The following is a 25,939-nucleotide window of genomic DNA, read 5'->3' as shown; positions in this document are numbered from 1 at the left end:
GGTCGTCGAAGCTGGGATGAGAAGCTAAGGCTTGTTCAGGGGAGGTGTCTATTCCCATGTATTTCTCAAGGACTGAAAACAGACTCTTTTCCAACAGAAAAGGAACAGAACAAATCAAGTTCTGTATTTCATGATTAATGAATTTGGACCTTAATTTGCTGGGTTCTCCTTAGTGTTGCTCATCTATGTTGGCTTGTTGACAAGGCACAGATACTCCCCCACCTTCTACACTGTTCCGTGGGTATCGTTTACTAAACTTGAAGAACCCTTCTGTGAGGAGGAGTGTGAGCATCAAAGTGTGCCAGAAACGAGTGCTTGTTTTTGATTAAAGCCTTTCTCAGTCACTTGAAGAGGTGACAAGCCTGGTGGTGTTTCAGGAGCTCCTTGGGCATGCGGGTCCCTCCGGCTGCTCGTGCACCGAGGGGACATTTATTTCCCAGCTCTGCCGCTCCAGCCAGAGCATCTGTGACAAGGCACTGCTGTTACGTAGGAAACAAACCAGCTCCTGCTGTGGGGAATTCAGACCTGAAGGTGTCTGGTACCTTTCCGCTTGAATGCAAGTGTGGAATTACCATCTATACCCCAGCAGTGCATTTCGCCTCTGTTAGTTCTTTATGCTGTGAAAAAGGTGAAGACCAACAACAGTGCTATTACACCTCCAGTTATGGTTCCTTTTAACCTTCTTAAAATAATTTTCCAATGCTTAATTTCTATGGGCCTCTGTGGGTTGCTTTATGTTGAGAAGCAATAGCAATACCTGGTGTTTTGGTGTTGTGGTTATCAGTAGTCCACTAGATGGAGCAGAGGGTACAGTTAGCTCGGGAGTTTGCACTAAGTCACGCTACAAGACTGGAGGCTAAACCAAAATGGAGTAGAAAATAAGAGCAGTGATTGGTCTGCTTTGAACTAATCTATTAAATACCTGAGCAAAAGTGGTCAGAGTAGGTTGAAATCTGCTGACGTGTAATTAACTGCTTGTGTAAATCTATTTTATAAATTGAGTGGCATGCCAGTGGTTTGGGTGCTGAATTTCATTATAATTCTATTGTTGTAAATGTTGCAGCAATGGAGAAAATAAGCCTTAAAAGCTTTTTCTTTAAAAAATCTTATGTTCCTGAGTTGTCTGGGTTGTCTGGCTTTAAACACGAGTCGAGTTTGCTGTCTTCTGCATTCATGTTGACTTTGTTGGATTTTTTTTTGAAAAAGTGACTTGCTTCAGTAGCCAAATGTATAAGCAAATATATTACTTTTCAAAACAAATATTCAAAACTCTCCTCAGTGAAACACTATTTTGGCCAGAGAATAAGGGAGAAGTTAGTAATAGATCCAATTTTTGACTTGATTTTTATAGAAGTTGGCTTGTACGTATCCTTGTTCATTTGAACTTCAGTCTCTGTGAGGGAGCCTGGCAGTGCAGCTGTCTGCATTAATATAATGAAATGGTGGCAGCAGAAAGCTTAAGGAGCTTTTTTGAAGTTATGTCAAGCTTTTGATGATAAATTTCTGTGATTTGAAGGTTTGGCTGAGACAGTGAGTATTTTAACAGTCCAGGGGTGGCAGCGACAAGACCTTGCAGCTTTGTGTGTTGATATTTGCAATCAGGAGAGCATTATCTTGACAACTAAGTTACCTGATTTAGTGTCCTATTTTGTGAACTGAGAAGTAGATTTGCAGTTCACAATGGTAAGAGCCACTTGAAGATGCTGGTTGACAAGGAATTGAATTTGCCCCTTGTTTTAAAAAATTGTTTTCTGTGCTGATTATTTCCTGGGCGTATCACTTCTGGGTTAAGTAATTGCTTAGCAGCTTCAGTGCTGGTGTTTCAGGCAATGGTTGATGTCTGTCCTTTAGCAACTTACTAGATCATAAGGTCCTACTGGCTCATAGAATTGGTTGTACTTGATCTGTAAGTTAACTTTGGTATGGGACTTGCTTTTAAGAACAAATCTGGATGAGAACTGTCCAAGGAGAGCTTTCAGATGGCTTCAGTGCCAGGAAGGGCTCATCAGTGAGCTGGATCTGCGTCCTGGCTTGTGTAGCAGGAACTTGCCGTTCCTCTTGAAGGTGCCACACAGGTTGGATTTGGTGTTCTAGCAGGTCTGTTTCTCTTTCTCCCCCTCAGGCTTATCAGCAGTTTGAGGCAGAGGACAACATACAGATGGAGGGTGTTCCAAACTTGGTAAAAGCCATCAGACTTGGGAGGTAAGCTCTGATTTTTGAACAGGCAGGGTAGGCAGCTGTGCTGCCTAATTCTTCGTAATGCTGTCAAGTGGTAGAAACTCCAGGGGCGTGTCTAGTTTAATGTATAACCTCCTTTTTTTTAGATTCAATTGGTTTGATTTGAGAGGACTTTAGTTAAGACTGGTACTTCAGGTCATTGAATGTGTTAGGATATTGATAGTGCTGGAGAAGGTTGCAGGCAGACCTTGAGCATGAATTTGTGGTGGTGTGCCAGTGGGATGCTTTCACAGTGGCCTGAAATAGTAGAGTACTTGCATTTTGTGCTCTTACTTTTAAAGCTGAGTCTTTTTTGTTGTAGAATGTCAACAAAGCCCACAGTGACTTAATATTAAGACCTTTCCATTTTTGAAATGTAGACTTGCAGCCGTGAGCAGTGGCACTCTTTCAGTGTGTATTACATTTTGCCTCTGTAGTATCTTATAATAACTTGCATTATATCTCACATGATGTAACAAGGATATAATGGCTTTATAAAGCCATTATGACAGAGGCAGTGGGTACTTTGCTTTCAGGTTATGCTCTTGCATGGCAAAACACATAGGAAACTTCAGACGTGTTGCAGTGATAGATTGTGCTAAACAGCTAGAGGGTTTTTAGCTTTGTTCCCTGAAACATTCAGACAATGTGCATCGTCAAAGTGATTTCATCACTTTGACTACCCATTAAGAATTCAACATCTTAGGAAACATCAGAGGTGTTTTTAATATTGTTACATTAAACAAAAATGTGACTCCTTTGCTTGGATCCCTGGCTGGCTGGCTCTTTGCAGACCCAGCGGTGTTAGGCAGTGCCGGCACTGTTCCTGCTTGGGGTGGATGTTATCAGAGCGGTTCCAGACTTCCACTCTTTTGTGTGGTGGAGTAGAACGGAGCTGACAACAATTCAGTTTAAATGTGCTTCTGTGTGCCACTGGAAGGCATTTCTTCTGTCTCCTATTTCATTGCTGTGAACTTCCTCTCACTGCTGACAGGAAGGTGTATTTAATAGTGACTTAATTAGTTTCTCTGGGGTTTGGGGGCCAGAAGCTGATGGTCTTCCTCTAAAATTTTCTGGCTGTTCTTCACCAGGTGCAGGTATCCTCTGTGTTTAAGAGTGTGGTGATCTCTGATCCCAAGGGAATATCTGATCTCTTCCATGGTGTTTAAGTGGAAAAGGGAAGCGTGCTCTGTTGGCTGATGTTTGGTTTGGATCATCTCTTTGGGGAAGCATGTTCTGTGTCAAATCGGTTTCCAGTGTTTATTGTCCTGTTGGTATTGGAAAAGCTTGTTTTGAGGACTGTTATTACGGTATCTGAGGTACATAAACTTAGCATACATCTGCGTGTGGCTGAAACTGCCAGCTGTAGAAGTGTGACGTGAGCATTAAGAAACTGGAGCCGACTTCCAGAAGAAAATTAGGAATGAGAAATGCAACTTTCTAGGGCGCTCATATTTTTTTTAGACTTCCGTGCATAATTAAACCTGATCTCGAATAACCATTTTTATGAAGATCTCCTCTTTGACTATTCAGTAACTGTATTTATGTACTACTGTTTTTTATGACTTGATTTCAGGAACTCATTAAAATTGGATGATAGGAGAAAATAGTGTGCTTCATTATGGAACTGCAACCCTTGTGAAAGTGTTTGCTATGTAACTAACTATGGGAAGTGCTTTTGTGGGCTTCATGAAGGAAGGTTATGGACAGCTGTGGAGAAAGAAGCATGTCTGTAGCACCTAGAGCACCACTTTAACTTCCACTAAATACGTTGCATAAAGTAATTCTCCCAGAATCTTCCAGCTCAAGTTTATCTCCAGGAGTCGGTGTTGGTTGCGGTGCGCAGACACCGGTGTATCGAGCGGTTTGGGGGTACCCCACCATTGTCTCCACCAAACCCTAGTGTGGTTGCCTTGAATCGCAGCCTCGGTTGCTGTCAGGAAGCAGCAGGGATCTGCATGGAGCTCGTGTTAGTCAGTGCGGGGCTGTGCAGGGCCCCTGGGCCTCTGCCGGGGCACTTGGAAACCGTTTCTAGGGAAGGGAGCAGGTTTCACAAAACATGAAGCTAATTAGCAATGCAGTTTGCATTTTCATCGTTTCCAGGCCGTTTGCCTGTCCTAAAGCAGGTCTTCCACAGCTGAAAGGCTTCCAGGTCTGTGGGGGGGCAGAGAGATGGCGGGGACTCGAGTGCGGAGCCCAGAGATGAGCATTGCCAAGTGGGGCTGCAGGCGCTGATGGGGCCGTGGGGAGGTAGAGCTGCTGCGGCCCGGCCTGCAGCTTCCCCCTGGTACTGCTGGGATGCTTCTGATGGGCGTCTGGTGCAAGATGTAGTTTTTTTCTGACTAGAATGCCTGTCATTTTAAGATACTGGGTAAAATTTTTATGTCAGTCTTTGTAATTACACATTTTGACACTTGTTTCTGTAGGTGGTTAGCATAGGCATCCTTTTAACTGTATGAGGAGGTTTAAAATGTCTGTCTAAAAATAATAAATTAAATTCTTCCAATCACTAGATACCACTTTTGTGTCCTACATTGCCTGTCAAAACTGTGCATTGGCGTGTGTATTGTGCTGTAAAATATATGGTGGGGTGGAAACACTTTTACATTGCTTCCTGTTATTTGACCCGAAGAGCTTTTGTTCAGTCTGAAAATGGTGCAGAATTGGAAGCATTCAATCTTGCATTAGTGTAAATAAAGTTTGATTTGATATTTTTGGTGAGGTATTTATAGGTAGAGTGCAAAAGGTTGTGTCAGGGAACTTCTTGTTCTTACAAGAGCAAGATTAGATTAGGAGCTCGGAGTGTTTATACAGATTTGGGTGAACAGACAATTGTGTATTTTGGTTCCAGCATTTAACTCTGGCAAAGGTTTTTTGATTGGAACCTACTTGCAATAAAGCACTGTGCCAAAATATAGATGTATGGAGCCAAAAAGAGATGAGAACTGACTTTCAGAATACCCAGTCAGCAATGGCAAAATGTGCAAATACCAAAGAAAATGCTAGCATTCATCTTCAGATAATGTGTTTGGCAATGAGTCTCTGGAGGTGAGTAACTATAAATTCTAAGTTTCCCAGGGGTATTTAAACAAATGGAGTATGGGAAGCTACTTCATGCAAGTGGAATAAGGGAACTGCAGTTACAGAATTTGAGACTCATCCTTATATCACATAAATACCATGTGACAAAATACCCAAAGAAAAAGATGTCATTTCCATTTAAGACTGGCAGCAAAAAGTGTTTTCTGTTTTAATGGGGAAAAAAGTTCTTTCAGTTTTTTCCTGAAGGGGGGAAAAAAAATCAGTTTGTTCCAGCTTGTCTCCTCTTCATATTAACGTAGTTTCTGAAATGTTACTTTAATCTGCTAGACATATCTTTAATATCTCGGAATGCCTACACAAGTATTCAAATATTTTCTTTCACTGAATTTATTATTGTATTATTATTACCTCAGTGGAACATGAGTGAATGCTAGCATAAAAGCCTTAATTTCTGTACCACAACACATGACTTGAAGCTATTTCAAAATACCTTGTTTATATTTCTACCAGTTAAACACCTCTGGAGATGTGCGTTCATATTTTAGGAACGCAAGGTAGAACTTTTACTGGAGCTTGCAACTCTCATCCTAGATTGAGTGTAGCTATATGTTGTAGCTTCTGCCTCTTGGGTTTTGCATGTTCATGTGTGGAAAAGATCTGGATTGATACAAGCTGTTCTTGAACATAAAAATCCCCTGTCATTGAACTAGCATCAGCTAGGGAAAAGAGTGCTTTGCCTTTCTTATGGGGACTGCAGTTTGTAACATTGTGCTCCTGTTGGTGTGTTCAGGAAGCTCAAGTGATGAGAGGGTAAGGAGGAACTGATGTACTTTCTATTCTGCTCTTTGCTGTTCATTGCTAACAATATTCTTGTCTCTGATCTGGTTGCCTAATCCTGGACAAATCAGAAGGTTTTTTTAGGTTTATGAATATAATTTTAATTCATTTTTCAATTTTTTTCTTCTAGTTAGCAGACTGGAAGAGAGGGAAGCAGAACTCAAGAAAGAATACAATGCTCTTCATTCAAGACATACAGAGGTGGGTCATTATAATGAGGTACTATAAAAATGTATATCTAAGGAAGACGTCCTATCCTGAGCAACTGAATATTACTGGATGTTTAATCTATTCCCTGATACTTGGATATTTGTTTTCTTAATGTTGGCTGTAGCCAGCTGTCACTTGAGATTTGGTTTTCTTCTCGTTCATATCCAGGCATATGTTTTTTTTTCCATGTTAATTTGATTATACCTTTGCCAATTCTATAGCTTTCTCACACTTTCAGAACAACAAAAAAAAATTGCTTTTTCGTATTTTAAAGATAATTTTTGAAAGCACACTAGCAGACTTCAAAGAAACAGAAACAAAATCACAATTTCAGTTCTCTTTCCAGCATTTTTCTGTGTTGGTCTTGTGGTGTTGAAGAAGCAAATACCTTCAAAAGTTGTCCTTCTACTGAATGTTGTGATCAGAAGACCTTGCCATACTTATTGATAGCTGTTAAAAAACAAACAAACAAAAAAACAGTTCTTGCTGATGAACACAGGACAAGTTTGACTTTGTCTATGAAGTTAAATAAAAACAAATAGCCACAGCGCTAAAGAACTTTCTATAGCATAAAGGGACTTGCAGTGCTTTGATTTTTAGCTGAAGGCTGTTTTTCTCATGCAGGGATGCTTACTGCCTAGTTAGTATATTTATTTTAGTAAGGAAATCACTATGTTCTCTGAATAATTTTGATCAGTCTGAAGTACTCAGTAGCACAGTTCTTGTTCTTCCCCTTACCCTGATTGCTTTGCCTTTCTTATTTGAAAGGTCAGATGGCTGATTTGGGAACATTAGTAACAGAGGGGAATGTGATATTGACTATTTGTAGTTTAAAGGATGTGGGGGAAGGAGAAGCAAGCATCAGTGTTGGGTTTGGTTACCTTTAATACTTAGCATGCTCATCTTAAAATTGCTTTAATACTGACAACAGCTGAAAGTCATTTGGAACTGCAGCCAGCATATAGCATTCAAGTATTGTATGACAAGACCTCTACTTTTCGTATTTTTATAATTGTGTATTTGCTGTAATCTTAATCTTTGCTTAATCTTTGTGTATTTGATGTAATCTTAATGTATTTAAGATCATGTTTGTTACTAAATAGTTACTTTAGAATGCTGCATCTGTTGAAAACTGGAAACTTAAGTAAAACAAGAAGTGACAAAGCTTAATTGTATAAGGCTTGCTTCCTTTTGAATTGAAAGTGCTTCAGAGTACTGTGTGCCTTCGCAGGCTTGGTTTAGTTTAGTTAGACCCTACGAGTTACTACCACAATAGAAATGGCACAATTTTTTATCAAATCTTCTTTTGCAGAGTTTGAGTTAACTAAATGTATTGGGCACCAGTAAATCAGTGAGATGCTAATGGAACATTCTGAATATCTTTTTACGTAGGTTTTGCTCCAAAATGGACAACAACCTCTGCTGGTTTGATTCCAATTTATTAAATGCTTTTACGTCTTACATTCACTTTCTTTGGTGTAGGGAGAGGTTTCCTTGGGCTTTATTATCACTGAGGTGACTATGTCCTTCCTTCATAAAGAAATGAGTTATAATGTAATATAGTATATCCGTACCTATGTGCTCCTAAAAACAGGTCTCATGTTTTCTGTGCTTCCTTTCAGCATGCTTGCTTCCTTTGTTCTTCATTTGTTCCCTTGTTTTAGCATTTTTTCATGTTTCACCTCTTTCTTTGTTTAGCTAACTTCTTACAATTCAAAATACTAAGGAAATCAGGATGGTGCAGAAAAAACAAGTTTTACGTAATTTCTAAAAACAAACACCCTTGCCGTGGGATATTTCTGCTTTTGTGTATGTAGACTTTGACCTCTGTCTTTAGGTGACGTATATATGTTAAAAAGGCATACAAAGCTCTCAGGCCATCAGCTGACATCTACTGAAATACAACAGTATATTAAAGATAAAGCATGGAGAGTTGTCGGGGTAATGGATTTGTGGGCTGAGAAAGCTCAGCTCTGGAGTGAGGACTAAGGACAAAGAATAGCTCCCATCAATGTGATTGTTTTTAAAAGGTTAGGTGTCTTTTTAACAGCTTGTGACAGTCCTCAGGAAGTTAATTAGATATTCCTTATCTTTGCTCATAGCTATATATTTGGTTATAATTAGAAAGACCATTGCCAATTTTGTAATCTGTGAACTTCTGAGACAGTCTGAGGTATGTCAAGAAGATCATTATTTGAGTGCACATTTCTGGTGTGTGTTTGAGACTTAAGGACTGGCAGAGACTGATAATAGTCCCGTTCTTCCCTCTTCCCCATTGTGATTTTCTGCTTCCCCTTCTCCTAACAAATCTTCATGTTTTAGGTCTACAGGTCCTAATGCAAGGTATTTTGGCAAATACTCAACCTACTTTAAGCAGTGTTATCAAGTGAACAGGTTTAAATACTTCAGTCACAATACATATTTCTAAAACCTTTTTTATGTTGATGTTTTTTCTAGGAAGGAATACTTTTTTCCTTCTGAATCAGCTTCATCATTGTCTTTGCAAGTGATCTGGTTTTGGTATTTACTGAAATGACAATTGTTTTTCTTTCAGTTGACCAAATAACGAATGGAGCATTAGATTATTTTTTTTTTTTTAGCTAAGATGTTGGCAGTGAATTGCTCTAACAGATGTCACATAAAAGATGCGGCTTGCCTGTATTGCCTGTATTTTCTGCCATCTTAATTTCTACCAGTTTTTCCTCTATTCTCCCTGGCTTCGCTATTGCTTCCCTTCATCCCCCTCTGTCCAGCTTCTTCAATCACAGCTTAATATTTCAGACTTGGATGGCTTCCTCTTCTAACTCTGGACTTCCCTGAGGCTCCGTGGCCATGCTGTCAAGTGCTAGGAGTGCTCCGCAGAGCATAGCCTGCCAGGGACGGTGCTCTGCGTTGCAGCCCAGGGCACCAGCCTGCCCTGGCAGTGGGGCATCTGTGCAGCTGCAGAGGCAGCAGGACTGCCCTGACTTGTTAAAGCTCGCAGAAGAGGCTTTAGCCCTCTTCATCCTTCTGTCAAATTAGCCTATGTCTGTCTTTCCAGTTCTACGTACACTGGGAGATGAGCTAATGGGTGTGAGTGCCATATATTCCATAAGCTTCCTTCCCTGCTAAGCCTGTGCTTGAGCTAACTGGCTTGATTTTAAATTGATTAGGGCGTGATAACCTCAGCATTTAGTTGGCACATTTGAAGGTGGAGCATAGCTAGGCATTTGTAGCAGGTACTTGAGATGTTGGTTTGTTCAGTCAGAACAGAATGCATGAATGCAGCCTGAGCATGTTCTCACATCCTTGTGGTGATTCCCTGTTTAGCTAACGTGCTCTGCTCCCTTGTCTTTGCTCTGCTTACAGCTGATTTTGGTCTTGTACTAATATTGCTGTGCTTTAACACTCGGAGCGGATGAGCAATAAAACAGCAAGCAGAAGTTCCTGGAGTCTAACTTCTGGAGATAGGTATCATTACCATCTTCCTAGAGCTGTAAAAGACCAGATGCAGGAAATGGTCACGCAGCCACGATGACAGTGTGCTAAAAAAGCTAAAGGGTTGGACATGGTCTAATCCAAAAATCTCTTAATCTTTTCTGTGTAGAGTAAGGAAAGAATTCTGGTATGCAGTTAGAGCTTCTCCAATACAATTCTATTAAATATAAAATTGACTTCTTATATTGCCTGTATAAGAGCAGACCTGTTAACTGCACGTACCTGCTGGAATTTGCTTACCTGTGATGCGCTGCTTCTCGTGACTCAGAGCAAACCCCTGAAGTAGCATGTGAAGGGGCATATTTTCTTTGCCCTATCAACTATGTAGCAACAATTTTTTTAAAGGTTTGTCTAAATTGTCTAAAGACTGTTATGTTTATTACTCAGGAAACCAGGGCGAAGCACTACTTAGCATTAACTTGACAGTTGACTAACACCTGTAGCACTTCTCTGCACAGATTTCCACAATAAAACTTCTGCTTAAGCGAGCACTTTTTTTATCTTTTGGGAAACACAAGGCTAAGATGGTTCGATATTGTTCTTCCTGACACAAAGAATATGGGCTTAGTTTAATGAAGCATAATTGGGCCATGCAAGTTTCTCACTGTTTTGCACTGATACAATGTGACAGAACAGTGAGCCTGTCCCTGGCATTGGGTGTGCACTTTGTCAGGTTCAGTTGGATAAACAAGTGTCCTGGGCAGGTCACAGTGTGGGGAAACAGGAAGAGAAGGCTAAATGGAGAGGGATGCTTCCAGTTTTGGCTAGGCATGGGGACCACACTTGGTGTCTTTGAGGTTAGACTTCAGGTATTTGTTTCAACACAGCGTTTTTCTAAAGTCTTACGCTAAACATTGGCACCTTGATGTAAAAGCCTGGTTTTAGCATCTTTACATGCAATTGTAACTGCCAGCAACATCGTCTTTTATGTGGATAAAGAAGCATCGAGTTCATCAGTGGGAATGTTACCGAGGTGACAAGCTCATCACAAACCCTTAAAGGTAAAAGAGTTACATGGAAGTATGTTTAGGACTTATGTACTGAATCAAGGAGATTCTAAAAATGTCCATTACCTTAATAGGTCTAGATTATGTGGGACACAGAAATGTCTATATATACACAGTTGGTCACACGTTCCCAAAGGGAAGAGCTGCTTGTGCCAAACCTGGCTGGATCTGCAGGCTGAACAGTGAGCACTGTCGTGCAGAGCCTCGTCTGACAGTGAAAGAATTGCCAACTGCTGTCCTTGGGGGGCTGTAGCCTTGACACAAAAAGGAATGAGAGGTGAAAGAGAAAGGAAGGCATAAAGGAGATGCTTTCAACTCAGTTAAAGAAAAATTCCCAGACTGGGGTTATGGATTTGTACACCTTTGTTTGTGGCAAAAGAAGTAAAAGGCTTGTGTATATTGAGGGATTGTTTGTAAGGGTAGGAATACAAACTAGTGCCAGGATGTTCATCTTTCACTGAGCACAGAAGTTTGAGGAAGAAAAACCTGTAATATTTCATACGTTTAGAACTTGTCACATGCTGTATGCGGTAACAAAACTGAGTGTTTTTTGAGATGGAAAGACATTGGATGGCTGTTGCTTCTGTTCGAGGGGAATGACTTGAGTATTGACACAGTAATGTGTTCAAACAGTCATTATAGTTGTCTACTTCATGTGCCCTGAAATGAGCCAATAGGAATTTTGAAATACTGTTAACTATGTAAGTTAACTTTCCGAGTTTTGAGCTTTCTTTAATCCCTTCAGCTAATGGTAACTGAGCAAAGTATTTAATCACAAAAATGATGAAAAATGGTTGGTATTTATTATGTTGTCTTTGGAGCAATTGGTCATATTCAAAATACTTGTGACCTTTGGAGGCAGCAAAGTGCACTGTCAGTAGGAGATGGTTACGAATGATTAAATATTGACTGCAACTTCTGTGAAAGAAGAGAGTAGCTGTAGTCCTTTATTTATCATCTGTCTTTTTCTATAACTTTGTAAGAGTAGTAGATACTCCATTTCTGAAGTTATCAATAACATTAAAACTTGAGATAGTTAAGTGTTCTCAAAACTCTTGATTGAATTTTGAGCACTCTGACTTCTAGCATGTTATTTCATGAGACATTTATTTGGGTGAAGATGTTGCACTTCAAGGATATGCTGAGGCTCAGTAATTTAGGTTGAAAGGGCCGCTGCATGTCATCTGGTTCAAATCCCAATGGCTTTGGAGGGAGTCTTCAAAATTTTGTTGCAAAGGAGCACTTTGAGCTAACTCCTCAGTGAATTACAGCATTTATCATTTCAAGGCTTTGATTATACGGATTTCTACAGGTTGAGAATCCATGGGCTGTGTCTCATGTTGTGTGATCTCTGGCACCAGCTGTGTAGCCCCTCATCCCGTGCGTAGGGAAGGAGGATGAGGAATTCAACTCCTTGCAGATGATATTCCAATATTGTCAGGTTTTATGCTTGTGACCCTGGATCAAGGCAGTGTGTCAACTTTACATAGTTTTTTCTGACTCTGGGCACACCAGAGGCATCTGTAGCCTGGATCTGTGGGGAGATTGTTGTGCTGCATTGTGTGTGCATGTGATGCATATGTTTGCCTTTCTCATCTTACTTTTGTGTTCTTATAGCTTACACGCTTTATGCTGAAGCATGAGATCTATGGATTTGCTGCTTTTACCATCAGCATTATTTTCATCTGCAGAGCAATACTAAACTGCTTAGTCCTTTAAATTGACCTGCCCTCTAGCCTCTGTATGTGGGTAATAAATATGATGAGACATTTCAGTAAACAAAAGAATACCAGGCTGAGGGGAGGGAAGAAAATAGGTTAAACAACACAGTTTGAAAAACACAGAAGTTAGACAGATTTTCCTGACCCTACTCTTTTCCCATGTGGTAACTGTTCCTTGGAAAGCTACTAGTTACTTAGCTTCTGTTCAGTGGCTTAAAAAAAGAAAAAATAGATGTTCTGTTTAAAACTAATTTTAAAAAATGCTGCCCTACAAATCGACATTTTTCCAGGTACTTTGACTTTTGTATGATAATTCCCTTCTATGATGGGGGGATACACAAACGATACTGAATGGCCTTATATACATTTCAAACTAATACATTGTTTTTTTTCTCTGGGTTTTCTGTATTTATTTGAATTATAGAGTTGTTACCGTGTAAAACTCTGCACAGGAAATGTTGAAACGCCTGATTTTGATTCCTTGATGGAAACAGAAAAAAACAAAAAACATTGGGTAGTTGAAGGTGGAGCTTTCAGTTCTTTTTGTTTGCTTCTGCATGTAAGCAAGCATTTAAAAATAATTCAGAAAACGAATGAGATGGTTGTAGTAAAACGCTGCATTTGTATCGTTTGGGAGGATAAATTTTGTAAGCTTTTGACAGCAGTTAAAGTACATTATATAATGTTTCTCTAAAAATAGCAAGATAATACAATTCAAAGCAGAAAAAAGTATTTCAGTTGAATGCAGGGAGAAGATCTGTATGTCATGTAACATTGATTTATATGATACCTATCAATCAGGATATCTTAAATCAGTTCATAATAAGAGAATCTTAGACTATTTATTCATATGTAGCTGGTGCTGTCAACTGGTGTTTGCATTGAACTCCAGTCTTAGTAGCCTTGGACACATCAACCCTGACTTGACAGAAACATGTAGGTGGAGGTTTCCAGGTGTTGCTGAATTTAGTCCTGAAGTTTGAACATGTCCTCACAAACAAAAGGTTATATAACATTGGTTGTATAGATATCTGTTAATCAAGCTGTTCTGAAAATGCATCCACCCAAATTGGACATGGTACATGGTGGTCCTTGTTGGATCCCTTCCAACTTGGGATATTCTGTGATTCTAAGAAATTCTGGTTTTACAGAATAGGTAGAATTTCCAGAAAGAAGCATTTGACATGGCTTGAATACGTCCCGGAAAAAAATTACACTGAATTCTTGTGCAATATACCTATGATTTTTTTTTCCTTTTCTGAGTGCCCTATTAGTGTTGAATGTGAGCACAGAAATGCTAAAAATAGTCATGTAGGCTTCTCTTCAGGCTTCAATGCTCTTCAGACTTTCCTAGTTTTCATTCTGAAGATATATGTCCAAATTAGCCTTTTAGAGTGATGTGGCAATACCTGTTACTTTTCTCCATGCACGACCCAGATCAGTTGTCTGCTGAGCAGCATTGTCCTTAAGCTGATTGGAATCAGGGTTCATTAAATAAGTCATGACTGCAGGAGTCAGCATGTTGGCCCATGGCTGTCTCTTCACAGAAGGAGAGGAAGTGATCAAAGCTCTTCTCAAGGACTAATAATCCACAGGCACTCCCTCCTTTTTATGAGAAGTCCATCTAGGTGATTCAAAACTAAAGCTTTCTGTATTCTCTATAAGAGAAGTTAAGTTTATTTAAATCTTGGGAGAAAGAAGAGATGCTGACTTCGTATTTCTGCCCACAGAAAATAAATAATCGGTTTCTTAGTTTATAGTCATTTTGTATAATATTTGAGGTGTATGTTATCTCACCTTTGCAGATTTTTTGCAATTAGGCAATAAAATGCCATAGTAAATTTGAATATCTCTTTGATGTAATTAGAGGTCTTAGCACCTAAAATGGATTTGAATATGACACTTATAAACAAGAGTTTTGAATTTACCACAGGCACTTTGGATGCTGTTAGGATGTTTCCTGTGCATGAATGCACACGTTCTCTATTTTTTTGAATTATGGGATTCTCTGCTGGTTTGTGGCCTTACACACTATAATTTTACATCTTTCTTTATCTATTTAATGTTTCTGAATGCTTTCCCTATTTTTAGCATTACAGGGAAAATTATACTGTATTAGCTAAAAATTATGCAACTGTACTAAACGTAAATAGTATTAATTTTACTGTTTCTGTCATTTTAAACAGATGATTCACAATTATATGGAGCACTTGGAAAGAACCAAACTTCATCAGCTAACAGGGGGTGAACAGTTAGAATCCACTACACACAGTAGAATTAGGTAAGCTATTTATTACGCTCTCACCCTGAAATGAAAGAAAAATCCATTCGTTTGTGTTTGCAAGACTTTGTTCTTTAATCCTACAACAACGATTTGGCTGAATCAGAAAGATTTGTTGTATGATTGGAATGCAGTAAGAGAATAGCGTAGAAATCAGTAGAGAAAAGCTTTTGCTGTTGTACTGCTAAACATTAAGTCTAATGTACGAAGTATATCTCAATTTCAGCTTTTTTTTCGTGTTTACATTCAGGTAGGTAGGAAAAAAATGTCAGCGGCTGTGACAAAATAATTGATACCGTGCCGTTGCTTTGTGTTCAGGTTGATGGTGTGTATCTTGATACCCACTTGTTCTAAGAGCTCAGTGTGAATATATTATGCAGATTTTGAGCTTTCTAGCCTATGAACTCTGCGTGGAAGGAGGGGAGAAGAACTCCTGGGCTGGCTGTGTCTCTGCGTCGCTGCATAGATGCTGCGAGGAGCCCGGTGGCTCGGTGCGAGGGGGAGGAGAGGTGATGTCATTGCTTTGGAGCTGCTGCAGAAGAGTGGAAAGCTGCTGCTGATGGCATTGTTTTTGTGGCAGCGGCTGAATGACAGACTTTGCCTACAAAGATACACCCTCGGCCTCTGTGTAGCCTTCTTGGTTCCGGCGTTTCACCATGCCAGCACAGCGCCATGAATCCTGGATGCATGCTGCTATTTGTATTTGGCTTCGTTGGCGGGGCGGTGGTCATTAATTCGGCTATCTTGGTATCTCTCTCTGTTTTGCTGCTTGTGCACTTTTCTATTTCTACTGGTGTGCCAGCTCTGACGCAGAACCTACCAAGGATACTCAGGTACTCTGACCCACTGAACCTTAGCTTCTCCTGCTCTTTCTTTTTCTCTGCTTTCTCTTTTCTTGTCAAACAAAAAGAGCAAGGACAAATTAAAGATGCAAATTGTGCATAAATTTCAAATTCTTCTATAAACTTAATGTTTATGGACTGGGACATGGTAATATTTTTAAACATTCAAATTCAGCTGCCTTTTGCTTAAGCAAGTTACAAGGTCTGTTAATGTATTTTTTTTCTTTTAAAAAAGCTATTGTTTTGGTTGATGGTAACCTGCAAAAAAAAAAAAAAAGCTGTGGTGATAATGTCATGGATCAAGCTCATGTTTGTTGTATTGTCAGGTACTTGGCTGTGTGTAGCCATAAATGAATGGAATATATTAATACAAGGTCTCAGTCTGCATACATTTTTAATCTAAAGAATTGCATAAGATCAGCAAATTGATAATTATTCAAATACATAGTAATTAGTTGATTATGCTATTGAAAAAAAAAATGTTTATTGGTTCATGGGGGGAAAAAATCTTTCATTATTTAAGCATTAGAGCTCTTAAAGCCTATTCACTATTGTTCAGCCAAATGTTATCCTCTCCTCTCTTCTGTACTTGTATGGCAACCTGCCAGCTCTCTGTCCTCCCTCAAGTTATGTTCTGTGTCCTAGTTGCCTGGAGCAGTACCAGACATACATTAGAATATGGTTACCAAAAGTAATCTTGATATGCTTTTGTGCCATAATTACAAAAAGAGAGCAACTGGAAAACTTACAATGTAGCTTTCTGACCTGAAAACTTGAAATACTTCCACTATTGGTGAAGTTAATTTAAAAAAAAAACGGGCAAAAACAAACTTTGAGAGTGAAAAATGCTGGAAATGGGAAATGTCCTCTGAAAGAGCCATGTGATGTTCTCCTTGATACACTGTGCATGTAGCCACTGTATGGTAGTATGCTTTTTGGTTTAGGTCTCTGAGCACAGAAGGGTTTTTCCAAAGGTTTCAAGTCCATCAGTAGCTTAAAAACCACATGTTATTATTAATGAAAATAAATGTGCATATTAAATACACAGAAATAGTGTAACTATCTAGACTGATTTAGTTAGGCTGTATTTGTTTAAGAGGAGCAAAAAACCCAAACCCAGAATAAATAACCCCCAACTCTTAAAAACAAAACAAAAGCAGCACAGCAAAATATTGAACTTCAGGTTCAAAAAACTTAATTACAGTTCCTGTATTTAAGGAGTCAGATAGTTTAAGATGTTTTTGTAATGTGCTTTTCCTTCCCTGGTAAATATTTAATGGATTTGAGTGTTTTTGGAAGCTTCCCCCTCCCCCCCCATCAACTCTTCCCAGTAATATATTTTAGGAATTACAGGAATTGGAGTTTAGTTTCTTAGTCTATTATTCATATCAAAAAGGTAAAAACATAGGGTGAAGGAAGCCAGTCGTAAAAGAATTGTCTCATTTTTCACGTTAGCCAGCTGTTAAAACAGAGCATCTGGTTGTTTATCGTAAAGGTTCCTGTGAATGCTTCAATACTTTATTTCAGAATAGTCAGCAACCTGTAAATAAGTTGAGATTGCTTTAGTCTAATTAGATAATTTCTTTTAATGCAGGCCTCCAGCATCCACATAATAAGCCTTAATGTCCAAAATAAGGCCTCTTTTCAAACTTCATTTACTGTGCAGTCTTGCAATGCACCTGAACTGTTTTTAAGCACATCAAAATAGGTTCATTATAAAATGTATTTAAAACTATTCCACCAAAAAAGCACTTCACAGCTGAGAACTCTTTCTGGTACCTGTTTTGTTTCAGTTCTCTATTCTGAAGACTACAAAGCAAGCAAATATGTCTCCTCCGAACCATTGCTCTAGGAGGCGTTTTCCAAAGCAAAGGGCCCTTCACAATGCATGCTTTATAAGCTTTCTTCTGGACTGAAGGGATTCTTTTTTCCTTTTTTTCCCTGCCGGACTTCTTAACCAATGAAATGTTTTCAGGCTTTTATCATAAGTTAAGCTTATGTGGTGTCCTTTGTTCCCTGCATGCATTAGAGTTGTGGGAAATCTAAAGAAAAGCAGCACCTATTACAATAGCGGTAACTGCTGGAATCAAATTCTGTTTAGCTCTTTGGCTATTTTTTTCATGAAAACTTATCAGAGCAGTAACTTTGAAAAATGCAAGCCATCTGACCCTTTTTATTTTATAACCCTGGTTGATTTTGCTTTACTTTCTTTGCTGCCTAATTTGTGCTGCTAATAAAGTACTCCTGAATTAACAATTGAAGTTGGAATGATGTTTATGAAAGACCAAGATATGAGCAATGTGAGAGTTTGAGACTCCTGTGACAGGGAGCATCTTTATGCCTCTGTACTGCAAAGGTTCATTCCAAACTGTTTACTATTCAAATATTGCTATTTTTGCGACGTCAAAATTTTCCAAAAGGAGTTCACTGATTAATTGCTAAATACAGTTACTTCTTGACTAACTTCCTTCTTGGTTTACAATATAAAGAAAATTTTCCTATGCTTTTTAACATTCTCTTTTGTGGTTTTGCACATAACTTATAAGTAGGTACTAATTCTGCATAGAATTCTGTCACAGTTATGTTTAATTGGTGAAAAGCCTGGTTTAAAAAAAAGATGAGGACGTGATTTGTCTCATTATAATGCTAAAATAGACAAAATTTCTCAGGTCATAATATTGTCTGGATTATCTCTGTAGGGATAGTTACTGGCAACGCTTTCTCATGAAGCACAGTCTTCTGCCATCACTTGTGTGCACTTCTATCTTTTGGTCTTCAGTATACTGGAAACTTTGCTTGAGCTGCACTAGTTGATTACGGTCCCATTTTTTTCTTCTGTATTTCATTGTTCTAACTCAACAAATACATTGTTTTGTCTCAATTCTAAGTCTGGCTGATATTTTTCCCTTTCAGGGCTGGTTCTCGCATCCCATGAATTGCATTCTACACAATGTTTTTGTCTCTTGCTATCAGGAAGAATTAATCTTTTTCCGTTCACTGATAACAAGATTGGATTTGGGAATCTTTTGTGGAAGGGATCAACATACAAAGCTTTGGAACTTCCAAATGTTGTTTGTTGTAGAGAAGGGATAAAGTTAGCAAAGGTAGTGAGGAGCTAGGATGAAGTTACCTTCCATGCTGTTGAAGTAAATCTTAAGTTGTGGTTTATGTAACATTAAGCTAGTACTGCTGCTTATGGAAGCAGTCATGTTATGGCACTGGCTGCTCTTTTCTTGCTATTTTCAAGTTTTTCTGTGGCCCTACAGTAAAGCAGAGTACTGAACTGATCTTTGTTAAAACTATAAACTTTTCAGCTGGGCTAGTTTTAACACTTTTAATTCCTTGACCTGTTTATTTTACCCAGTTACACAAATTAATTTAATTCATGTGACCTTAAATTTGGACTTTTGGTTGATGTCTTATGACTTTCCCAAATGCTTCAATTAATGATATAGCTGTTGAAGTTGTTAGAGTGTATCTTGCAAAAAAAAAAAAAAAAGTATTTTGAGTGGCCGCTGAAAACTGTAATTTTTCTGAAGTAGACATTTTTGTTTTATACTGCTGTTTGTGTTATGTTTCTGTTAGTTTGCTATAGATTAGATTCAGTGCAATCAATGCTGCTGCCTAAAGCCAGGGAATAGCCCAATCTGCAATTAATCAAATCACATGATATGGGGAATTAGTATGTGCTGTAATACAAACTGCATATGCTGCATTGTATGTTTAATAGAGAACAGGCTATGAACATTTCTAACTGTAATTTTACCGCTTCCCTGCTGATTTCAGAGGTGTACAAGAAAAGAAGCTGTGTGACATCTGAAATAACTGACAAAATCTGTCTCTTTTTCAAACAGAAAGGAGCGTCCAATATCACTGGGCATCTTCCCATTACCTCCAGGAGATGCACTACTTACGCCTGAAGCTCAGAGAGAAGCAGGAGAGACACCTGGGTCAGAGCACTGGAAATTTCACGAGCTAAGCCAGCCACGGTCCCACACAAGCCTGAAGGTGAGTTGTCCTGTGCATTAGGAGAAACCCCCCATAAAAAGGTTACAGGTTGCTGCCAGTAGAGAGAAGAATGGAAATGAAAGGGAAGAGAGAGAACCCTGAATCACGTTCATTTAAACAGCTTTGTATTTTGCAAACAAGTGGTAATGTAGTTCTCTTATTCACAAGAGTGTTTTTTTCTGACCAAGGACCATTTCCAAAGGCCAGTCACTTTTTCTTTACAGCCTAGGTATGTAGGTAGGTAGTGTAAACAGGTCTGCTGATTCAATATCCTTTTGGAAGGAAAGCTTTGGCTACAGGCAGTACTCTAATGCAGCCGCTGCCTTCTCTCAGACACATAATGTGGTATACCATAGAGTTGAGTGACCTAACTTTCCTAAATTAGCTTGTGATGTGATTTCCGTTACGTGTAACTTGGCTATAATTTCTCCAATTGTTCTGTGTTTCAGCAGTGCGAGGTGGCATAGAGCAAGCTGCAGAAAGGAGAAAAATGGAGTGGTGTTTGGGAGTGTGGTGAACCTGGTGGTTGGGACTAGGGTGCGCAAACACAGCAGGAGCAGGGGGCTGCAGGCTGAAGAACTCCAGGCTGTGTAAAGCCTCAGTCTCCCGATGCTGGCAAGGTGTTCTAGGAGACATGATGTGCTGTTGTTTCTGAAGATATGTGCAGCTGAGGGGAAATTCCTTCGCCTAAGTGAACTTAATATACAGCAGAAGAATACTAAACTGATAATAAATAAAAAGCAATCCAGAAACAACTAGAACTTGATTTTTTTTATCTAGAGGTCATATGGAGGTAATAGGAAGTATAAGTGATGATTAACTATAAAAAGGTATCAGTGACAACAGGAGTTTGAGTCTAAAAAATGTCACTTATCAAACTATTCCCTTTGTTCCATCTTGGATCTTAGTTTTCCTGTTTCCTTTGTCCCATGCCAGTTGATTTCAACAAATTGACAGAGCTCTCTTTAGGAGAGCTGACTGAAATCCAAATTAGTTATGACTAAGAATAGGTGGAGGTGGAATAAAAAGGGGAGTTTCTGATCCTATCCTGTGCCCTTAGAAAATTATAATGGCTACTGTATGTCATCAAAAAATGGTTTTTTGGTATAGGTCCTCTCAATTCTGCTAGAAGAATTTACAAAATAATGCAAACTAACTTTTAAAGCCTATTCAGTCAGAATAAGTTCCTTTGGTCCAAAGCAGATTTATACTTGTGAATGTAAAATTTCTGAAGTGAACCTGTGGGATAACATGAGATATTGAGGTCATAACCAGAATTTGAAATTTTTTCTTTTAATTCTGATTTTTCTCTCCAACTAGTTTAACAACAAGTACAATGTACTAGTAAAGTTCTGCTACTTTCAGGTATGTTTGCAATTCATTGGTCAGTAGTTCCTCTTAAGGTATCACAACAGTAAGTGTCAGGGAGAAACCTGGACTAAAAAGGCAAGGTAATCCGTAGGAATACAGAAGGAACAGTACAGCAGGAACATTACCTTGTCTTCCAATATTACTCAGTACAGTTGTGTATGTTCCATTCGTTCTCTTCTGCTTATTTCTGCAAGGTATTGAAGGTGAGCCACAACTACTCCAGATTTAATGATCTCATTTTTAAACTAATTTTGCAGTATTCAGGAAGACTTTTGGCAACACTGCCAAAAAGGTCAATTTTTCTAAGTCAGCACTGACTTTCAAATGCTTAGTCTTTGAAATATTCTGGTTTTTCTGCACTTTTTGGAGTTGCATTTTGTTTTCATTAGTTTTTAGACCAAACATTCACAGTAGTTTAATGATCATTGTTTTTAAGAGTTAGCTAAAGAAAAAAAATGCAGTAGATAGCTAAGTCAGAAATGTAAAGTACGGGGTTACCTGAAACTAAGCAAGGGGCCGTTCTCTTCACTATTTTCTTTTGCTATCAAGACATTTTTCTTGAGCTTTGTGTGTGAAAGTCAGTGGTCGGTCTGTACTGCATCAGTTAGTGGTTGCTTTTGGAATGCAAAGATGTAGAGATGTTTGAACAGAGCCAACGGTTCTCTTAAGACTTTATTCTGTGTTTGTGTGATCTCTGGGTTCCCTTGGTAAGAGGTATCATTTCCTGCTTTCTGTAACTACGTGCTGAAGTATGAATCATTATCCAGTGGCTGAACTTCACCAGTTCAATAAGCAAATAGGTAAATAGTGTAGTTTTTTTGGAAATGGACACCAAGTATCTCATATAACACCTTAGAATCTGGGTTTCATTTTCTTGAGTAGCTGTGGAATAATGTACTCTTTTGGGGTAATTTCAAGATCAATAAATCAATTGCTATCGAATTCCTAACTGATAAGAAGGTATTGATGGCAAGAGTTTTGTTTCCAACACTTGCAAATTCCAAGTGGAGATGTTACTATGTGATGCAAGCTTTTCATTTATGCAGATATACATAAATGTGTCTTCCTCCCTGCCCCTAGAAAATAGTCTTATTTTGCAAGGAAGTAGCAAAAGTAAAAAAAAATTTAGAAGTTACAACTCCTAGTAATCTTGCACTTGCTATGAATATTGCACTTAATGCAAATCTAAGAATGTGTCTGTTTGCAAGGTTTTTTGTTTTTTAAGCAACCTTAAAATTGAGCTTCACTTCCTTCTTGAAAAAGGATGCGAGCAGTACAATGAATTAAAGCTTCACAAAATATAAACTTCCTTCTTTCTTGTCATGTTTTGGTTTCCTGAGCTAACAGATGCATGCTGTTAGATGTCACGGGATGCCTTAGGAGCCTTGCTTTCACCTCTGATTCACAAACAAGACCATAAAAGAGCTTTTTGTCAGGACTTGCTTTCCTGCCTTCATTTTGCATGTAGCAGTCTCAGTATTTCATCTGTTTCCCAAGGATATTTCTCTAACACTTTTGGAAAACAGTGGCTTAAATAACCAGTTGGTGTTTTTATCTACAGAAAGATCTTGTTCACTGGTGTGCTGCTGTTTAAGTCACGGTTAAGATGCTGGTACAGTTCTCTATGCTATAGTTCTACACTAGTTAAATGCATGTTCTGCATCAGTACTTGAGTTATCTACTCTCTAAGAAGCTGTTTTAAGACATTATACAAGTTTTGGAAAAGCACATTTTAGAGCAGCTTTGGGAAGACGGTCAGCAATTTACTGTGCAGCTAGAAGGATTTCTAATATGGGAATACACACTGCTGTGTAATACTTAACAGAAAAGCATCATAAACCTGTTGGTTTTTAAATAGTATTAAAATAAGGACGTGTATTTTGTAGTCACAACCTCCTTAACCGGAGTGAAACCACAGCATTAGCTATTCACAGCCATGAATCTGGCAATACTGGCTTAAGTTATTCTTTCTGTTCCTATTTCTTTAGATTTGCATATTCTTCAGAAAAATAGAGGAATTTTGGCACTTTTCTTTAGAAACAAGTATGACTCTTCTAATATTTTATGTTGATTTTTCAATGCTAATTCATCCATTTTTAGGATGAGCTCTCTGATGTTAGCCAAGCAGGCTCAAAATCTACTACTCCAGCATCCACGGCTGCTTCAGATGTACCTGCATTGCCTGCTGAAACTCCTCAGAAGGAAGATGTTGAAGGACTTGCGAAGGGCACAGATAAGCAGAATGAAAAGCCAGACGTAAGCAAGAATATTGAAGTACAGGTAGCTCAAGAGACAAGAAATGTGTCCACTGGTGAGCCGCATTTACTTTTTAGTAAATGAATTATTATGAATAAATGAATTATTATAACTACCTATACGTAACCCTTAGTGAAATGCCTTAATTCTGCCAGAAGTGATAAATGTTTTTTGCTTGATATTTTTACGAGAATGAAGTATTGGTGAGAGATACAAGTCTGTTATTTATTGGTGGTGTTAGTCCTTATTTTTCTAGAATTGGAGTCATTTATGACATTTCCTTGTGAGCAGCAGAAGTAACACGCATCTAGACACAAAAAGTCGTGAAATGAGGTAGACATTACTTGGTAGCTAATACAAAAGTAGCAAGGAATAATGACCATTTAGTGATTAGAGAGAGGCCTTCTCTAAAAAATGATTTCTTGCCTATTACTTGTGAGAGTTGCAACTGGAACTGCTATCCAGTTACAGGCAAGAATAGTGTTTACTCAGTGTGGATGCCAAAGAAACTGAAGTCTTCTAAGAGCGTTGGAAAACTGCATTCAAATAAACTTCTGCTGTACAACAACTTTCCTAAATTTCACTTGATTTATAAGAGAGACTTGCTTAGAAATTCCAGTGTTTGTGCTAGGGTATCAAAATCCATAGATCTTGTTTAGTTGCTAAATAAGTCTCTGAACACAAATCTGTTAAGTTGATGATCAATTCAGTATTAATGTCTGTAATGTTGTGTGTCACAATTTAAAGTGATTTTTGATTTATGGAAACATACTACTTGATATTCCCTAGGTGGAAATGAAAATGAAGAAAAATCTGAAGTTCAGGCCATCATTGAGTCAACCCCAGAGCTGGATATGGATAAAGATCTCAGTGGATATAAGGGTTCTAGGTAAGCTGTGTGGTGTGATTTGAGTAGGAAAACCAATTTTATAAGGTACCAGACTTCAGTTTTGATCTCTTGACTTGTTTTGAAATTTTAAGACCGAGGTCATGCATTATATAATGAATCTCCTACTTCTGTGACCCTGTTTCTTTCCCCAGATTCCTCAGGAGGTTTTAAGTGTAACAGCAGTTCTTCATTCTGTCGCTACACTTCAAGTGAACGTTCAGGGTACTTCATATTACAGCAGGCTTAATAATACCTAAATATTCTTTCCATATTTTGAGGGTCTGTACCAAGAGGCCTTTTCTCCCCAAATCTGGGTTTCAAGATATTAGTGTTTGCTAAGCTGACCTCTTGTGTTTTCACTCAGTCTTTAAAATCTGGACTTAGGACTGACTCCTCAAGTGCTACAGCGTTTATCAGATTCTGATGGGAGAATCCCATTGCTGTTAGAGTGCCTTTGCCTGAGTCTGCTTCCTTGCAGGCATTTGCTTATGAAGGGTAACATTAGGAAAACACATAAAAATAGAATTTAGGGCTTTAAGCGAAAAGCTTCTAATTTTTTTTATTCCCTTTTTATAGGGTAAAGAATGAGGTATTGGTTAAAAAAAAAAAATGAAGAAAACATTCTTCAGAGTGGGAATAGACTTTTTCTGTCTTTTTTGATATGTTTGTTCTAATTTTTTGAATAGTACTCCTACCAAAGGCATAGAGAACAAAGCATTTGACCGTAATACAGAGTCACTCTTTGAAGAGCTGTCGTCTGCTGGTTCTGGCCTAATTGGAGATGTGGATGAAGGTGCAGATTTACTGGGTAAGAATGGTTCTTTAAAGATCCTGTTCAGAGGAGTTTTCTTTGTTAGTGGAGTGTTTAATTGTCCTTACTAGACTTACTGTTAGTCATTTGCATGAAAATATTTGACTGTCATCCTAAGGTGGTTATTGGAATTATGCAAAAAAAAAAAAAAAAAAAAAAGAAATATACTATCAGCCATAATGTTTTTAGGTACTTATAGGGAAAACTGAAACAGAGTATAGTATAATATAAAGCCTTTGTGTCAGATAACATCTTGACCATTTTATGGTTTGTAAGAAAATTGCAGTATAATGCAGCAGTGGTAATTTGAGAATCCAACTATTAATTAAAAGCAGGGGAAGGGGAAGAAGCACATTTCTGTTCTTCCCACCAAGTGGCTTGCTGCTGCTTGTGTGCTGACTGAAGAAAATGGAGGTTTTGGGGACATGAGTTGATCAGGAGCAAAAAGGTCATGTGGGGGGAAAAATGGATCTTTCTGTAAATTACTGTCTAGTATTATCACAAGTTATTTTTGGACATATCAATGTGCATGCCTCATTTTGAATTAATGAAAGCTGGTGCTATGGAATACATATAAAATACAGATGCATCTCGTGCATGTGTTAGATTGCATATAGAAAATCATTAATTGCCCTGTCAGAAGCCAGAAATAAAGATTATTAATAATTTAGAACTACTGTGTGTGCAGTCTGAATTTCTGGTGGCTGCTTTCTACCAGAAACTTATTTAATATCATGTAGGGGACATTTCTGCCAAGTATCTCCCACTTGAGTAATGGGCCTAGTCTGAGAGAGGTATTTTCATGGATGTTATTCTATACTGCTTTGAATCCTGAGCAGTGAGGACCATTACATTCTTGCTGAACATATTTCATCCAAAACTCTTGCCCTCTGTCATGGGGACAACTAATGACACATTCTGCGTGCAAAAAAATGTAGGTACTGGAGAAATATTAAGATATAACAACTTC

General features: G+C 38.5%; 1 protein-coding gene across 6 annotated transcripts in view; it reads left to right on the top strand.

Moving 5' to 3' along the window:
- SPAG9 (sperm associated antigen 9) overlaps nucleotides 1–25,939 on the top strand; it is a 63,501-nt gene that overhangs the window by 12,517 nt on the left and 25,045 nt on the right. For 4 of the 6 annotated variants that reach the window (XM_035558652.2, XM_035558651.1, XM_035558654.2 and 1 more), the window contains exons 3-8: nucleotides 6,227–6,297; nucleotides 14,698–14,792; nucleotides 19,489–19,642; nucleotides 23,114–23,324; nucleotides 24,059–24,158; nucleotides 24,845–24,966. In XM_035558652.2, coding sequence (XP_035414545.1) covers nucleotides 6,227–6,297; nucleotides 14,698–14,792; nucleotides 19,489–19,642; nucleotides 23,114–23,324; nucleotides 24,059–24,158; nucleotides 24,845–24,966 — 753 coding nt within the window. Of the gene's footprint in view, nucleotides 1–6,226; nucleotides 6,298–14,697; nucleotides 14,793–15,162; nucleotides 15,626–19,488; nucleotides 19,643–23,113; nucleotides 23,325–24,058; nucleotides 24,159–24,844; nucleotides 24,967–25,939 lie in introns of those variants that run through there. The other 2 variants (XM_035558657.2, XM_035558656.2) reach the window with 1 other exon arrangement.

Source organism: Cygnus atratus, chromosome 18 (genome assembly GCF_013377495.2).
Source record: "Cygnus atratus isolate AKBS03 ecotype Queensland, Australia chromosome 18, CAtr_DNAZoo_HiC_assembly, whole genome shotgun sequence".
Lineage (NCBI taxonomy): Eukaryota > Metazoa > Chordata > Aves > Anseriformes > Anatidae > Cygnus > Cygnus atratus.
The sequence above is the reverse complement of the archived record's forward strand: the minus strand, read 5'-3'. Positions and strand labels throughout refer to the sequence as shown.